This window comes from Ictalurus punctatus, chromosome 23, assembly GCF_001660625.3.
Source record: "Ictalurus punctatus breed USDA103 chromosome 23, Coco_2.0, whole genome shotgun sequence".
NCBI classification, from domain to species: Eukaryota; Metazoa; Chordata; class Actinopteri; order Siluriformes; family Ictaluridae; genus Ictalurus; species Ictalurus punctatus.
In genome coordinates this window covers 10,981,998-10,996,266 of record NC_030438.2, presented here as the reverse complement: position 1 = coordinate 10,996,266, position 14,269 = coordinate 10,981,998, and the positions used below count along the sequence as shown (strand labels likewise).

Below are 14,269 nucleotides of genomic sequence, written 5' to 3'. Positions count from 1 at the left end.
AGAGAACGGGTGATGTTGCCACTATTCTCCTTTATTCACTCTGATAAAGGAAAACCTCTGATATATTAAGACACATGCTCCACTTATTGCTCTTTTAAAGAGGCTACACTAATTCTTCCCCCATATGAAAATGGCACATTGTTTTCCCAGATCTATTTTTACATAAAATTGCCTTTTACCTTTTAGAATAATTTACTTCCTGAAATATGGTTTCTTTTTAATACATGTTTGAAATTCAAATGGGCTAGGTTTTTATTGCATTGTTCTTTTATTGCAGCCATTTTGATTAGACTTAACAATCTACCACATGGATACTGCAATAGACTCTTAGAGTGCGTTCTTGTGTTGAACATTTTTGCATTTGAAGTTCAGCAATAAATCAGCAGGGATTTAATGTCTGGATTTCAGAGCACTTTTTCATCCGAAAATCATTTTTGAATTGATTAATTATTTTAAATATTGGCTATAAATATTGGCACGGTGGCTTAGTGGTTAGCACGTTCGCCTTACACCACCAGGGTCGGGGCTCGATACCCGCGGCTCTGTGTGTGCGGAGTTTGCATGTTCTCCCCGTCTTGCGGGGGGGTTTCCTCTGGGTACTCCGGTTTCCTCCCCCAGTCCAAAGACATGCATGGTAGGCTGATTGGCGTGTCTAAAGTGTCCGTAGTGTATGAATGGGTGTGTGAGTATGTATGTGATTGTGCCCTGTGATGGATTGGCACCCTGTCCAGGGTGTACCCTGCCTTGTGCCTGATGCTCCCTGGGATAGGCTCCAGGTTTCCCGTGACCCTGAAAAGGAGTAAGCGGTTGAAGATGGATGGATGGATGGATGGATGGCAAAAATTTTCTTCACTACCAGAATGAAAGTGATTTGGTGCACAGTGGTGCACAAACAGTTTTACCTGTCAAAACTCTAGCCAGTCAGGCTCATTTATGAGAGCATGGATGTGGAAGAGGGCATATAGTGTTTTATTGTGCAAGCGTGTTACGCTGCAATGTGATGTAGCATGAGCAGTAGGTTGAAAAGATGTGGTTGGTTGGCTTCACAGGACTCTGAGGAAGCACATGTTGGCCTTCACCCTCTCTAGTTGGTAGCTGTTGTATGATAAGTGAGAGCTGGCTAGTGGGTGGGAATTGGAAGGTAACCAAATTGGGAGAAAAATGGGAATAATTTTCCTGCTTGGTGCTTTTACTATATGGTAGGTTTCTTTGAATTTGCCTTTTTTCTGGACCCAAATTAAGCCTATATTAACTCCTCTACACTCTATGAAAGATACACAATTAATTGTTCTTTAAGGTGGAATAGATGCCCCATTATAAATGGTCATTGAGTAATCAGTATTGATGGCATGCATGGTGTTGTTGTGGTGAAAGAGTCATGGAATCACCTCAGGGCCCTTTCCTGTGCTGAGAGTGGGACAGAGAAGCGCAGTCAGACATGAGGCCCCTGAGAACCAAGGCGGTGACACATGTGCATGCATATATACACACATCTGTTGGTTTCCCCTTTGCCATTGTATATGGCCTCTGACTTTACTAAAATCAGATTTGTCAGATCTGACGAGTTTGTGGTCACAGAGCAACATGCAGGCCCTTATAGTTTGTGGTGTGTGTGTGTGTGTGTGTGTGTGTGTGTGTGTGTGTGTGTGTGTGTGTGCGTGCACTTGTGTCTATGGACATGTACAGTACTGTGCAAATGTCTTAGGCATATGCAAAGAAATGCTGTAGAGCAAAGATGCCTTCAAAAATAATGAAATTAAATGTTTACTACATTTTAAAAAAATACTTTATTAGTAGTAAATGGTAATAAATTAAACTAAGTCAATAATTGTTGTGATGACCCTGTCTCAGGTACAATTTGTGCAGTTTTATAAGGAAATCAGCTGTATGTTTTACTGAGCATCTTGCAGAACCAGCCATGGTTCTTTTGGAGACTTTCACTGTCGTACTTGCTCCTTATTTTTGCAGCAAAACCCAACAGCCTTCATTGTGTTTTTTGTCTGAAAAGTGGTCTCTTACATAATATGCTGCTTTCTTTACTGACATACAAACATTTACTTTTGTGCTGCAAAACTAATGTGTGTAAATCTAAAATGTTTTTTTTTTATTGACTTGATATTGTAGAAGTCGTAAAATAAAAATCTATAACAAAGTCTATACTAAAAAAAAAAAAAAAAAAGGGTGCCTAAGACTTTTACACAGTACTGTATGTGAGAATGTTCTCACAGCCGCGCTGTTAAAGTGCTTTGAGACACTCAGGTGCTCAGTGCAGTGCAGTATAAGGTCATGGTCATGCACCAAAAAGGAAAAAAAATACCTTTTTTCTCCACTTGAGGAGACTTGAGCTGCTTTAATATGACACATTAATCTCAGCAGACCTCACTACTGATAAACTGTTAACAGTGAAAGGGTTTAAACACAATTTCCCCATTTATAAACAGACAGTATTTCAGATGTTTTCATTACTTTCTTGAGGGAATTAAATGAAAAAGGTGTATTTGTGCAAAGTGATTCCAGCATGAGCATGTAGTGCACCTGTGAGTTATGGTTATTCACTATGTAAATAAATAACTGGGATTAAAATATGATTACTGATCATATAATGATATGATTATGATTACTGGTCATAACATGTGATTGAATCTAATGCTAGAAATATTCATAAATTCATAAATTCAATTAAGACATAATTGTGGTAAGTCTGAGCTGATATTAGTCATTAGTTTAGTTTTTCAGAACTAATATATATATATATATATATATATATATATATATATAGATAGATAGATAGATAGATAGATAGGCTAATGTAGAGGACCGGGTGCTCCTCCCCGTCGAAGGTCTGTGAGAGGACCGCGCCCAGCCCGGTTTCTGATGCATCTGTGTGCACGGCGAACGGGAGGGCGAAGTCCGGGTTACGTAGTACGGGGGCGCTGGTGAGGGCTTCCTTCAGGTCCTGGAATGCTCGCTCTGCGTCTGCAGACCATTTCACCTGGTCCGGCTGGCCCTTCTTTGTGAGATCTGAGAGTGGGGAGGCTAGAGAGGAGAAGTTAGGTACAAACCTACGGTAGTACCCCGCCAACCCCAGAAAGGCACGTTACTTTTTTATTGTCGAAGGTTGAGGATAACCCTTTACGGCCTCAATTTTCTTCGTTTGTGGCTTGAGTAAGCCCCGGCCAGTACGGTACCCGAGGTACTGTGCCTCGGTCAGCCCCAGGTGGCAATTTTTGGGGTTGGCTGTCAGCCCAGCCTTCCGGAGCTCTTTCAGGACTTCCCCCAGGTGGAACAGGTGGTCCGACCAGGTGGAGGAGTGAATGACCACATCGTCCAGGTAGGCGACTGCGAAGGTATGATGGGGTCGCAGGACAATGTCCATCAGCCTCTGGAACGTCGCAGGAGCTCCATGTAGCCCAAAGGGGAGGACCTGGTATTGGCAGTGGCTGTTCGCCGTGCTGAAGGCCGTTTCGGTCTCGCCTCTGGGGCCAGCGCCACTTGCCAGTACCCCTTTGTTAGGTCCAGGGTGGAGATGAAATGAGCCCTCCCCAATCGCTCCACTAGGTCGTCCACCCAGGGGAGAGGATAACTGTCAAACTCCGAGACCTGGTTTAGCTTCCGAAAGTCATTGCAGAGGCGCATACTTCCATCAGGCTTTGGTACGACTACGATAGGGCTGGACCAGGGGCTGTTGGACTCCTCTATGATGTTGTCCCGCAGCATCCAGCTGACCGCCTCCTCGATAGCCCTACGGCGGGCCTCCGGGACCCGATAGGGCTGCTGCCGCACCACCACTCCCGGCTGAGTCTCGATTTCATGCTGCACCAGCTGCATCATGCCTGGAGAGGTAGAAAAAACATCGGTAAATTGCCCCACTAACTCGGTCAGCTCCTGCTTCTGGGCGGGGGTGAGTTCTTCGCCCAGTTGGACTAAGGTGCCCTGGTCATGATCTGTGTGTAGGGCCGCAAACGCAGACAGTACCGGTTCTGGCTCTATCCACCTTTTCAGCAGGTTTATGTGGTACGTTTGTGTGTCTGCTCGCTTACCGGGCTGCTGCAGGTGATAATTCACGGGACCTCTCTCCTCTCGAGGACCGTATATGGGCCCTGCCACCGAGCTAGGAATTTGCAGGAGCTGCTGGGCACTAGCAGGAGTACCCGATCACCAGGTTGGAACTCGCGGGGTTGCGTTGGGAGGTTGTACACTCATTTCTGCTCCTCCTGGGCGGCTCTCATGTTCCTGGACGATCGGGGCCCACTTGGTCGATCTTCTCCTGGATCCCCTGTACATACTTGATAACCGAGCGGAACGGGGAAGGCTGTTCTTCCCAGGCTTCCCGTGCCACGTCCAGCAGTCCACGGGGCCGCCGTCCGAAGAGGAGCTCGAAGGGTGTGAAGCCCGTGGATGCCTGGGGGCACTCTCGGACGGCGAAGAGGATGTACGGCAGGAGAAGGTCCCAGTTCCTCCCTTCCTTGTCTACCACCCGGCGCAACATCTGCTTTAAGGTGGTAGACCAATGCCTTTAGGTGTTTCACCTGCAACAGCCGACACAGATCAGACATAAGCTTTGACACAAACGGGGTACCTTGGTCAATACTTCAGGCGGCTGTCCTCTTTCTGCTCTCAGCCAAAGTTCCCCTGCCGGTTTACCTGCTGGAACACAGACGAGAGAGGGTTAGAAGGTGTGTGCAGCTTACCTTCTGTCCCGGCGTCCACCTCACCTCGGGCCAGGTAGGCCTGTTGCACTCGTGCTTCCTTCGCTCGCTGCGGCGGTTTTGGCCGATCCAGCGTGGGGAGGACGCGTCCTGCCGGCCAGGTTTTCTGGGTCTTCTTCGGTGGCCCATGGTCTGACTCGGTCGGGCTGGGCTCGTCCTGGGGCGCCCCATAGTCAGGGTGGCCTTGCTGGTGCTGTCCCTCTTTGCCGAGTGCCAGGGTGGTCAGGGTGTGTTCCAGGGCAGTCAACAGTTCCCTGGATGTCCCGGGGGCTCGCATCCCCACGGCCTGGCGTTCTGTGGGTGGCAAGGTCCTCAGGAACCGGTCCACGGCCACCCTCTCTACAACCTCGGTGGCAGAGTGCATGTCAGGCTGGAGCCACCTCTTGGTGAGGCGCAGGAGGATGTCCATCTGTCCACGTGGCTTGGCTTCCGGCCTGTAGCGCCACCAGTGGAACTCCGCCGCTGCCTGGAGCAGGTTTCGCCCACACCATGCCAGGATCTCTCTCTTTACCTCTCCATAGTCGGCTACTTCCTCTGGAGAGAGGGAGTAATAGGCCATGCACGCCTCCCCGGAAAGCAGTGGGCCGAGGATGCGTGGCCACTCATCGTAGTCCCACTCTTCGCGGCGGGCGACGTCGTCTTCGGGGTTTAGAGGGGGAACCAGGTGTCGGACCTCACGGCCAGGATCAGGGAGGTGCGTAGCAGCTGCAGGAGTCGCTGTCCTCGGGGCCACTAGCTCTTGTCACAGCTTGTAGGCTGTGGGCGAGCTGTTATGCCACTGTTTGCTGCTGAATACTGGCCTCCACAAGGTGCTACAGTGTGGGATCCATGTTTATGAACAATCCCCAAGGAGGAGAGGGAAAAAAAAAATGTTTTTTTTTAGATGGGTGGGTCTGTGCTCATGCCCGCATCCTCCACCAGTGTAGGGATTTTAGCCAGCGGTGGGCAGAGCACAGACACACAGGAGGCTGTTTCAAGGTTATGGGAGATTTATTGAAGACAATTGGTGAGCGGGGGTGCGCGTGTGGGTGCGGGTTGAAGGGCGATTGGGCGGTGAAGGTCTCTGCCGTCGGCGGTTACAGCCAAGGGGGCGGGGCGGTGCCGTCACTCGCGTCGGAGTCGCCTGAAACCCGAAAAAACACACAACAGCGATTAGCAAACAGGCACGCGTCGGCAAAACTGCATCAAACACGCCAGAGATTTGCGCACATGCTCGGAGATACTTCTCTGTTTCTGCGAGCAGAATATTGCCCTTTTATACTCTCCCCTAGCTTGCTGGATGGTGGAATTCTTCCGTACGGTGCACCATTCACGAGCCTTGGGTGTGTCGGCGGCCCCGCCCTGCCACCATGTGCTCTCTGGATGTCTAAAACATTTGGTGGCGATGAAGAGGAACTGTCTCTTCTCCGCCACTGCGGCAGTCGCCACTATATATACATATATATATATATATATATATATAAATAGTGGCGCCAGGCCGGTAGCCGGCGCACAGGAAACGAAGATCGCTCCTCGCGCGACTGCCGCAGTGGCGGAGAAGAGGCAGTAATATATATATATATATATATATATATATATATATATATATATATATATATATATATATATATATATATATATATATATGACAGAGTAGCCAGTCGATGTGTTTAAATGGCGCAAGTGAGTTTTACATCAGGTGTTGAGACAGAGACTCATGTAGATGGCTCTGATAATCAGTTATAAGTCATTCCCCATTGTGAACTTACAATTCTTTCAGTTTGAGAGTAGTGTTGTTTTTCCATAAACAGATTAGATTACTCATGCAGAGTTATCTTTCAGTGGAATTGGAGTTCCAGTTTACAGAATGATAGTTATTTATATTCTTATTAAATTATTTATTTGGTTCTGCATGCTTGGTTGATATTTGTTATATCAATTACCAAGGGTTTATTTACCATGCTCCATTTCTGTGTGACCAATGAATAAAAATGCTCTACAAGTATGTTTCAGCTCTGCTCCTTCCCAGTCTTCCTCAGCCAGTGTTTTTCCTTTTTTTTTGGTTTGTTTTCCCTTTTTGGTTTGTTTATTATGTGTAGTGTGAAAGCAAGAGCATTAATTCCACTCTGATTTGGACTGCTGACGTGTCTCCACACTGTTGACCATCAGCGTGTGTTTGTGTTAGTGTTTAATTACACTGCTACACCATCTGACCCAACCATGCAAAGATGACTTAATGTATATAGACTAGACCAATTGCTTATTTTAGATGTCAATTTAACCAGTCATGCTGTTTATTGAATGTTTGAAGAAAAAAAAAAGAAGAAGAAGAAGAAAAAGAAAAAGAGAACCTTTGCTAAATTTTTCTTTCTTTTTATTATTTTTTTTCCAGCATGATATCTGTGTGTATATGCTGGTGTGTTTTGCTCCATAGAGCATACAAGCCCATATTAGATGATGACTTGTTTCCTTTAGCTAATAAAGACACTGATAAAACCCAGTGCTCCCATGCTGGGAGCCATCCACCATCAGCCTGTTAAAGGTCACAGTGAGGATTTATTTAGTGGTTCTGGAGAGCAACCTGCTCGTAACCCAGTCCTTTACGTCTCAGCATGGACCCCAGGTATATGAAGATGCCGATGTTTCCACTGGGTTTACGAAGCTTGGCGGATCCGGCCATTTCGATATTATAGTCCCTGCAGAGACACACAGACAGCACATAAACGACCACATGTTGTACTACGCATTAATCAACTACCATCACACTCATTCAATCACTGCTGACCCGTAAAGAGTGTGTGTGTGAGCTAAGAAGCCAAAAACACTATAAGGAGAAAAACTGTGTGCATGTGTTCACAGTAGGGTGCAACACACACTTCACTGCCCATCCAAACCCATGTTGGCATTTTCATACTTTTATAGAGACCCCGGCACTTGTCTTATAGGTTAGAACCTCAGAAGCACTTAGCTAATAATCAAATGAGAATTAAGTTTCATACTCAAGATTAGGCCAGAGTGCCGTGTTTGCCATCTTCTCTTGTATCTCAGCTGCAAATAATTCTGATAATTGGGCAGTGGCTGAAGTCCTGTTCTAATTATCAGATATAGCCCAATCCTACAGCTGCGTCAGAGAGCAATAACTCGCTTTTACTGCTCCCCAAATCCCACCTCTCTCTTTCTCTCAATGAAATAAATTTACATGCACCTTTACTATGCCAGTGCTATGGAAAACGCCTGTAAAGGCTTGAAAAACACAAAACAAAAATTTAAATCAGTGAACGCATGTGAAAAAAGTCCCCATTCTTCTAAAACAAATCCTGTCCAAATCAGTTGATTCACCTCCTTCCTTAATGTAATTATCTGTGATATTGCAAATTTGTTACATACTCGAATATTCTGTGATTAGTTTATAATACATGGGTGAGTGTGATAGATAGAATAATTTAAAATGTAGATATTAAAATATTAAAAGTTGTCATCACATACTGTTTTGTATGATCTCCCAGAGAGTCTGAAGAATTTTTCCAGCTCTCACTGATTGCATGCCTGGTATAATTAATGTACAATTGGTGTATCATACTTTTTTTTATAGTGCTTGAAAGAGAACGGTAACATTGATAAGTTTCACATTTACTCCCTGTGTCCATGTGGGTTTTGTCTAGGTTCTTTGGTTTCCTCCCACCTCCCAAAAATGGTAGTTGGATTGATTACACTGAAGGTCTAAATTATTACTCTAGGTCTGAATGAGTGTATGATGATGATGATGATGAGTCTTTATTGATCACATATACATTACAGCACAGTGAAATTCTTTTCTTCGCATACCCCAGCATGTCTGGAAGTTGAGGTCAGAGCGCAGGGTCAGCCATGATACAGCGCCCCTGGAGAAGAGAGGCTTAAGGGCCTTGCTCAAGGGCCCAACAGTGGCAGCTTGTCAGCACCAGGGCTGAACCCCTGACCTTCCGATCAGTAACCCACAGCCTTAGTCACAAAGTCACCACTGCCCCTCTGTATGAATATGTGTGTATATGGTGTATATGTATGTATTCCTGCCTCACATCCTGGTTTCCCGGGTGTAGGCTTCGGCACCACCTCAACCCTGACCAGGATAAAGAGCTTACTGGAGATGAATGAATGATGTACTATTGACTGCACAGACCCATTAGATTACTATTGCTCCATTTTTTTTATTCACTGTGGTAAATACATTACATTGGGTCACTACATCCTATAGTTTGATGCAAAAGACAGTGTGTATGTATATATGTCTGTTTTCCATTTTGGCATGTGTGTGTGGTAAGAAAACTATGTGACCCTCTTCTTTAAAATAGGAAAAATGTTTCTGATGACATAATATTAGGTTTCAGTGTAATCATAGAGGTATTAGTACATAGTGGGAATCATCTGTGATGATGATGATGATGATGATGATGGTGATGGTGTGTGTGTGTGTGTGTATGTGTGTGTGTGTGTGTGTTTTGCCATGAATGCAATCACATTTAATAATCACACAGTAACTGTAAAATTGCATAACAGTTTCTTTTGAACTGCATGAAGGATTTATTTTAAATCACACAGCAAATCACACAAATACACTAACACAAGGTTTGCCTTAACCAAGCTGTTTGTGTTTGTGTGTGTGTGTGTGTGTGTGGGTGTGTGTGTGTGTGTGTGTGTGTGTGTGTGTGAGAGAGAGAGAGAGAGAGAGAGAGAGAGAGAGAGAGAGAGTGTCTGGGGGTGTGTAGAATGTGTAAAAGTGGAATGAACAGTTACATTGTTTTCAGTGATCACTGTCAATATGTTGCTTGTTCTTCACCTCAAAGAGGCTACATGCAGAAGTGGCATGTTACAGCCACTCTAAAGTAGTTCACACATTTGTATTAGTTCTCTTCCCTGAAGATATTTGCTCATGCTGCTATTATTACAGTTTCTATCAATCATAAGAAATGCACATCTCCACATCCATAAACATTAACAAATAAATAGGTCGGTTTAGCACATCTCATGTCAAGAAGCAGTTATATGCTGAGTGTTAAGGCATTGTCCTTTCATAGACATCATCTGAGATTAACTTGTTGCCTTGAAGATTCACCCTTAAATCTTTCTGAGAGCAGTCTGCTGGCATTAAACATGAAAGCCACAGTGTTAATTTATGCACAGCTACAGCTGGACTGCTGAGCTTGATGTGCTACGACCCTCACAATTTAGGATGAAAGTGTACTTTTCTTCTCCATAGACTAAACCTTTATGCATTTCTTTCAATATGAGAGTTCATCATGGAGACTAGTGTCACGTTTTTGGTATATGGATTGGATTCTAGTTTATGTAATCTGATTTCATTCATTCATCTTCATTGACTGTTTAATTCTGGCCAGAGTCATGGTGGATTCACAGCCAGTCTAGGGAACACTGGAGGTGATGTGGGAGCACACGCTGGTTGGGATTCCAGTCCATCACAGCGCACCATGCACACATACATCCACATACTCATTCAAAATTAGGGGCAATTTAGAGCAGTCAGTCCCCCTACCTGGAGAACCTGGAGAAAACCCACACAGAGACAGGAGAACACAGCAAATAATCTGATGCATACAGAGAAGTAAAACAAACATGCACGTTTCTTTCATGGATTGACAAGTACAGATTCCAAAACTATGATATATTACCTTCTTTTGTGTATACCTTTATCTGCATTGACCTCTAAATAAGCTTCCCTTTCTGTACTGATTCACTGATGGCACACAAACAGAATCAGAATTTCCTCTCCTCCTTTTCCCTATCTGCTTTTCTGTTTCTTTATGCTCCTTTCACCTCATCTCTAATTCTATAAAATCCATCCTCTAATAGAGAGACTAAAAAGTGGGTTTGGCTCATTCACAAAAAAAAGGCCTATGGCCTGAAACAAGAAGGAGGGAAAAAGCGATAGCAAATAACTTAATCCACCAAATAAAGGATAAGTCCAGTGTTTAAGTGGGGCCAGATATAGAACCTTAACCAAAGGCATAAATAGTTCCCAGAATTCCAGCCCATGGGCTTGAACATGTAAATCAGTTTTCAGAGCTGGCCGAAATAGTTCCTGCTCACTTTTCTTTATTCTAGATTTAAAGAGCTCTTATGCTTATGTTATAGACAAATACACCATCTTGCTTCTGTGAGACAAGAGCAGAAGAGGTTGCCAAATGCAGTTTACGATGATGAGATTTATCATACACAGTGCCCATGAATTTAACTTGTTAAGCAAAGTAAAATGAATTGCTTGAAGTCCAGTGTGAACAGTGTTTCCAAAGTCAGTGATGATTTGGAGTGCCATGTCATCTGCTGGTGTTGGTCTACTGCTGCTGGTGTTGGTCTAGGAGATTTTACAGCACGTCACGCTGTACATCTGCTGACAAGCTTTACGGAGATGCTGATTTCCTTTTCCAGCAGGACTTGGCACCACAGTGCCAACACTACTAGTAACTGGTTTTCTGATCATGGTATTATTGTGTTTGATTGGCCAGCCAACTTGCCTGTCCTGAACCCAACAGGGAATCTATGGGGTATTGTCAAGAGGACAATGAGAGACACCAGACCCAACAATACAGACGAGCTGAAGGCCGCTATCAAAGCAGCCTGTGCTTCCATATATATATATATATATATATATATATATATATATATATATATATATATATATATATATATATTAAAGTTCCACTTTTTGAATTAAATTACAGATATATATATATATATATATATATATATATATATATATATATATATATATATATAATTTAATATATATATATACACACATATAAACATAGTATTTGATAATTACACGTACAATATTAAATGTTATTTTTTTAGGAATGATGCTTATTGAACTTTATGCCCTTTTGCTACTGAAAGTCCTGCCTCATTAAATGTATATGTAGTGATGACAACAGGTTTAGAGGAGATGAAAGATTTCACATTCTGTAACAAAGTCTCTGTTGAAATGACCTTTTTTCACAGACAGCTGAAAATATTTCAGTTCATGCATCATCAATATCTTCATTATGGCAGTGATGGAAGTCATCTTTTATTTGCTGCTATGGCAAAATGCCCGTTGACAGCCAGCCATCTTATGCTTGTCTCTGACACACTGGCTTTTTGTCTAGTGCCTGATTTTATCTTTTTTAGAAGCACAGAAAACTGTATAAACAACACTGGTCATGATGTTGCTTTCAAAGATAAAATCATTCTCACACACGTGTTACATGTCACATGTTATTCTTACATTTAACAGGAGGTGTCCTTATACGTGAATGATGGGTAGAGTTGGCTATGCTATGCTAGGAGAAGCACTGAGATGAGCACTCAGTGAGGTGGTCTATAGTGAAATAAGGGCTAGTCATAGATCCTTGAGGTACGCTGGTCACCCTTTTGTGACACATTGTAGAACAATTCTGAGAGGTAAGTAGGGCCAAAGTTGTAGTGAGTGTCCAGACAAATTTAATGCTTCTGATATCTAATGCAGATAGATCAGAACTGCAGAGCATTCTTAACACTGTTTAACACTTTTGCAGAATGTTAAAATGAAAAATAATTTTTGTTGATGAGAATGTAAATAGATTCTTCACTTAATTTAGTGGAAATTTGAATCTATATGCTGTTTTAAGCAGTCATTTTAGCCCATTCTCTTGAAGGGTGTCAATACGTATGGAGCTCTCTGTAAGTGTACTTAATAATCTGGCAATTCTGTGTATGTAGGTGATTAAACGTTGCCATGTGTTGAAATGTGAGTCTAGATTTAAGTATACACTGTGTGTGTTTGTGTTTCTTTCAACATGATCCTTAGTCACACCTAAGCCATTTATCAACACTAGTTGATAGACAGCCCATGATTCCGAAGCTGGTACATGAATTTCAGCTTGTGTGCACTGTGTTTGTGTATATAGTGGGTATATGCATACAGCATCAGGCATATGTGGTGTGTGTGTGTGTGTGTGCGTGTGTTGCCCCCAGATCTCAGCGAGCTGCTCCGTGCTACAGCATTGTGTGCTGTGGTCCAGCAGAGCGGTTGTGCATGGTATGGCGTATGCTTCCTGTAGAGCTTGGTCTATCTGGGAGTCCTCGGCCCAGTTTCGGCCAAGTCACACTCCTCGTCACCCTCATCATCCTCACTTGGTTTCCCCGCCTTTATCTGCACTACTGCAGCCAGTGGCTCTACCTCCATGCTAGAAATATACCTGTCAACAGGTGAGACAGATGTATGATGAGTGAGTGAGAGAGACAGCATACACAACAATAAGGCAACCTCTGTACTGAGTATCTGTAGAAAATAGAGAAATAAAGAGAATAAAAGTGAAACTTTTCTAGCATTTTGTTTATTTTATTATTATTTTTTTTTAAGATTTGAAACCACAGAGCTTGGAATGCCTAATGTTATGTGCTATGCATGTACAATGTGCTGGATCAATACATATTAATTTTTATATAATTCTTTGCAAACTTCCAGAATTTTCTGGAATTTTAATGACCCCACATGGGGGAAGTTCAACGATTTTAGATTATTTCATGACCTCCCTTCAGTATGCACTATGTGGAAAGAATTTATAATGCATCGTGTCAACAGGCATTTGTCATAAAAAATAAAAAAACCCAAAAAAACATAAAAAAAAACTGAAGTCAGATGCTCTGGTTGTGCTGTGCATGTGGTGTTGATTCAATTTATTGTCTTGGAAAGGTGCAGTGAATATGCTTACCACAAATTCTTATTACAACCAAATCAGCAGGCTAATAGAACATGGAAAATTCGACAGAATAGAGAATTGTGAAGGACTAGTGGACAGAGAGATGGAGGAAAGGAAAAAAAAAGTGTTGGAGGATAAATAACAATTAACAGTGAGGGGTCAGTGGCAGATGACAAATTCCTCATGTCCATCTGTTTTTATGCTCTCAATGTTTCTCCACAGGACTGGAGTGATCACAGTGGCGGTCAGTGATCAAACTGATGACACACACACACACACACACACACACACACACACACACACACACACACACACCCCGGAGTTATTGGTTTCCACTTCCTCCCTTTGCATATATCAGGCACGCTCCTTCCCCTCTTCTACTACTGTCACATACTGTGTATATGGAGCAGTCCAAACAATAGAAGTCCTTCCTTTTCCTTTCAGTTGTTTGTTCTTCAGCTCTTTGGTATTGTCTGTGAGTCTATGTTTGTCATACCCATAATCCTATCGCTTGGATATTGTTTTATACCTGCTTACACGTTCACTTATGTTATAGCAGCTATAAACAGTTGTTCCCACACCAGTCTTCTTTTTTCACCAGAAACTCCTCACAAAATGTCTCCTCACAGAAAACATCACCTAACAATGATTTTTTAAAAATAAATCTATTTATGTAGCATCTGCCATAGAAGTCCCTGTGTTAATACAAAAGCGAAAAATGTTGATAATGTAGAAAAAATAATACAGTAGAATCAGTGATTTAAATGAAACCTCTGATTTGAATTACAGCCAGTACTGCTGTCAGAGATGTGCTGTTTTAAAAGATTAATTAACATCTTCTTACCAATCAGAATTAAGCATTCA

General features: G+C 43.0%; 1 protein-coding gene across 1 annotated transcript in view; it reads left to right on the top strand.

Moving 5' to 3' along the window:
• ofcc1 (orofacial cleft 1 candidate 1) overlaps positions 1 to 14,269 on the top strand; it is a 72,685-nt gene that overhangs the window by 12,515 nt on the left and 45,901 nt on the right. The window contains exon 6 of the mRNA XM_053674691.1: positions 12,678 to 12,911. Coding sequence (XP_053530666.1) covers positions 12,678 to 12,911 — 234 coding nt within the window. The remainder of the gene's footprint in view (positions 1 to 12,677; positions 12,912 to 14,269) is intronic.